Source organism: Nicotiana tomentosiformis, chromosome 10 (assembly GCF_000390325.3).
Source record: "Nicotiana tomentosiformis chromosome 10, ASM39032v3, whole genome shotgun sequence".
In the NCBI taxonomy this organism is placed as follows: Eukaryota; Viridiplantae; Streptophyta; class Magnoliopsida; order Solanales; family Solanaceae; genus Nicotiana; species Nicotiana tomentosiformis.
The window spans coordinates 60,629,162-60,633,309 of NC_090821.1; the positions used below are offsets into that span (position 1 = coordinate 60,629,162).

General features: G+C 38.5%; 1 protein-coding gene across 1 annotated transcript; it reads left to right on the plus strand.

Moving 5' to 3' along the window:
• Positions 1 to 2,703: 2,703 nt before the first annotated feature.
• Positions 2,704 to 3,894, plus strand: LOC138900271 (uncharacterized). The gene is made up of 2 exons (XM_070186991.1): positions 2,704 to 3,116; positions 3,345 to 3,894. Exons 1-2 carry the CDS (start codon positions 2,704 to 2,706, stop codon positions 3,892 to 3,894), a joined length of 963 nt encoding a protein of 320 aa, XP_070043092.1.
• The last annotated feature ends 254 nt before the right edge of the window (positions 3,895 to 4,148 follow it).

The following is a 4,148-nucleotide window of genomic DNA, read 5'->3' on the forward strand; positions in this document are numbered from 1 at the left end:
TTTTGAGAATATTCTAGTAGACACTTTATGGTTTTGAGTATTTATTTCACTGTATTTTCTCTTTCATTAGTTCCCATTTCTCATCTGCTTAATAAACAAAAATCACATACTTTGAAATTATTAAAAAGAACAAATACATGTCTAATTCACAGTTGGCTTGCGTAGCGGCGACGTTGGACACCATCATGACCTACAGGGTAATTTGGGTCATGAAAAGTATTGATGTACCTCTGTTAGAGTGATCTACTTGTAATTCCTACTCAGCTTAGTTATAAGCATTCTGTAGGAAATCATTTGTAAAACCATAAGTCTTGTGTTTGTGTTTTGGCTAGAGTTAGTCAAAGTGTGAGCTTTATAATATAGCTATCACAAAGAGGCTTGTAATAGAGTTATTATAAGTAGGTGAGGGATTAATAGGTTAATTCATAGATTACAATATTTTGTGATCTAAAGTTTGCTCAGTTAGTAAAGTTGAAATCCTACGAGTGTAGGTCGTAGTTTTTAATCCCGTGAGCTGGGAGTTTTCCACGTAAAACTCTATTGTGTCATTTACTTATCGTTGTATGTGTGTGTTCTATGAGAACTGATAGAGAACCAGGTTTTCTATACAGTTTGGTGGACCCTTAGTTTTTATCAATTGGTATCAGATCAGGTTCTTTCTACAAGCCTAACACCTAGAAAGGATCCACATGGCTGCTCAACCGAACTTTGAAGAAGGTCAATCAACCTACATACCACCAAGATTCAATGGGCAATTCTACGAATGGTGGAAGACAAGGATGCATGACTTTATCATGGCTAAAGATTAAGAGTTCTGGGATGTCATCTGCGATGGTCCTTTCATTCCCATGAAGACCATTAGCGAGCCAGCAATGACAATGCCAAAGACAAGGAAGGAGTACAACGATGTTGACCGCAAAGCCAAAGAGAAAAATTTTCGAGCAAAACATATCCTCGCATGTGGTATTGGACTATATGAATATAACAAAATTTCTTCTTGTCAATCTGCCAAGGAGATCTGGGAGGCTCTCCACACCGCACATGAAGGAACAACTCAAGTCAAGCATTCAAATATTAACATGCTCACTACTGAGTATGAACTTTTCAGGATGAAGGATAGATGATGAATCCATACAGGACATGCATACTTGATTCACCTCCATCATCAATGAGCTTCACTCTCTAGGAGAGATCATTCCAAGGAAAAAACTTGTCAAGAAAATACTTAGTGTATTACCTGGTTCCTGGGAAAGCAAAGTCAATGCTATCATAGAGGCAAAGGATCTGCAAAAGCTGACCATTGATGAACTCATCGGAAATCTAAAGACCTGTGAAATGAAGAAAAAGAAGGACCATAAAAGAAAAGAACCCAAAAAGGAGAAGAATCTGGTAGTCATAGTGGTTGATTTAAAAGAAACCATTGAGGATTTAAAGAAAGAAAAAGATGGTTTAACTGAGAAAATTGAAAATATAGAGAATGAGAGAGATGACCTGTTGGTAGTAGGTGTGGATCTAAAAGAAACGATTGAGGAAATAAAAAGGGAAAAATATTCCGGGAACACCCAAAAGGGAAAGGAAGTTGCAAGTGGGGCACACCTTAAGCTTGAAAATGAGCTCTAAATGGTGAAATCTAGTCTGTGTGCTGCACTTGAAAGAAATATATAATTTTAGGAAGGTCTAGGCAGAGTTAAAAATGACCTAGAAAAATCTCTAAAGTGGACCTGGTCCTCTAATGCATTCACTACCATGAATAAAAATAACGGGGGGAACAGGCAGGGAATCAGTTTCCAAAAGGAAAAGACTCCTTACAGCCCACATAACAAGTATGTTACTATCCCTGATAATTGGCTTTGCACTCATTGTGGTAATACTGGGCACTTTAAAGAAACTTGTAAAGCTAGATTTCAGTCCCAACAAAAAATAAAGTCTTTGTTGAAAACGTACCTACTGCTAAATGACCTGGTCCCTTCAATAAAAAATGTGTGATGCCTGCTTGGATAAAAAGAAGTTTAATTCACCCTTTTTTCTCACTACAAGGGACCCAAACTTGTTTGGGTTCCTAAGTCTAATCTTTGATTTTCTTGTGTAGGGAGTAGTGAAAGGAAGCAACCAAAGATAGTATATGGACAGTGACTGCTCTAAGCATATGACTGGAAGCACTGGTGATTTCCTCTCACTCAAAGCCCTGTAAGGAGGAAGTGTGTCATTTGGCAATGGCAAAAAAGGATACATTATGGGAGTAGGACGAGTTGGAAAGATACTCACTCACTTAATTGAGAATGTGTACTATGTGAATGGCCTAAAATACAACCTATTTAGTGTCTCTCAAATCTACGACAAAGGAAACGAAATTGAATTTTTATCAAAGACTTACACTGTCACTAATCTTGTAACTGGTGAAGTGGTTCTAATGGCAAAAAGATTCAAAAATATCTATGTTGTTGACTTTGAGTCCTTGAACAATGGGAATCTTGCATGCTTGAGTGTTGTTAATGATGATGATGAGCTGTGGCACAGAAGATTGGGACATGCAAGCTTTTTGTTGCTGAACAAGTTGGTCAAGAAGGACCTGGTTCGTGGGCTGCCCAAGTCAAGGTTCAAGGATCACAAGGTGTGTGGTGTATATGATAAAGAAAGCAAGTCAGGTCCTTCTTCAAGCCCAAAAAGGAAGTAAGAACCTCAAGGTCATTTGATCTCCTACATATGGATCTGTGTGGACCTAAGAGGGTGCCAAGCAGAGGAGGAAAGAAGTACATTTTCGTCATAGTTGATGACTACTCCAGATTCACATGGACCTTGTTCCTCAGAACCAAGGATGACACTCTTCCAATTTTTGTTGCCTTTGTAAAGCAGATTCAAGTGAAGATGAGCTATAATGTCGTGAGTATAAGGTCTGATCATAGGACAGAGTTTGATAATGCAAAATGCGACGAATTCTGTGCTGAAAATGGTATAATACACAAATTTTCAGCTCCCAGAACACCCCAACAAAATGGTGTTGTGGAGAGGAAAAATAGGACTCTTGAAGACACGACAAGGACGATGTTGATTGACAGTGGTGTAGCAAAAGGTATTTGGGCAGAGGCAGTTAATACCGTCTGCTACTTGATAAACAGGTTCATGATCAGGTCCCTCTTAAATAAAATCCCGTATGAATTGCTAAACGGAAGGAAACCCAAGCTAACTCACCTGAGAACATTTGACTGCAAATATTTTATTCTCAATAATGGTAAGGAAGCACTGGGAAAATTTGATGCTAAGAGTGATGAAGGAATCTTTCTTGTATACTCCTCACATAGCAAAGCATGCAAGGTTTATAATAAAAATGACTCAATGTGTTGAAGCATACATGTGATCTTTGATGAATCATGCCACTTATGTGGGAAAGATTCACATGATAAGATTGAACAAGACGGAGAGCAGTCTAAGGTTCCTGGTGAAGTTATTGATATGGCAAATGGAAAGGCTGACCTGATGAGTCAAGTCAAGGAATCCAACGAAAAAGGTGCAGCGGAATCTCCAGCTGATACAGAAGAACTCGATTCCTCCATCACAACAACTGAAGCAGAAAACATAGTTGTTGATGTTGTGCAAGGAACTCTTGATACTGAGCAGAGAAGTGGCACTCGCTCCTCCATTGATGCCAACAAAGGATCCAATTTAGAGGAACCTAGGTCTTCTCACAATGAGATTCAGGTGTCTAATTGGAAGTACAAAAGTTCACATCCTCTCCAAAATGTGATTACTCCTCTTGATTCAGGGATTCAAACCAAATTAAAGACAAGAATCTCACTTGCCTTCTCAGCTTTACTTTCTCAAATTGAGCCCAAAAATATCAAGGAAGCATTGAAATATGATGACTGGATTACTGCTATGCAAGATGAGCTCCATTAGTTTAAGAGGAACAGTATATGACACCTGGTTCTGTGACCCTCGGATAGAACTGTTATACGAACCAGGTGGGTGCTCAGAAACAAGCTTGATGAGTTTGGGAATACAACAAGGAACAAGGTCAGGTTAGTAGTTCAAGGCTATAATCAAGAAAAAAGGTATCGACTATGATGAAATTTTTACCTCAGTTGCTCGAATGGAAGACATTAGAATTCTCATTGCCTTTGCATCTCATATGGAATTTAAATTATTCCAAA

Coding starts and splice junctions, on each gene's coding strand:
- LOC138900271 (XM_070186991.1), top strand. CDS start 2,704: ATGGATCTGTGTGGACCTAAGAGGGTGCCAAGCAGAGGAGGAAAGAAG. Junction 3,117..3,344: donor GTCTGCTACTTGATAAACAG/GTTCATGATCAG, acceptor AATGTGTTGAAG/CATACATGTGATCTTTGATG.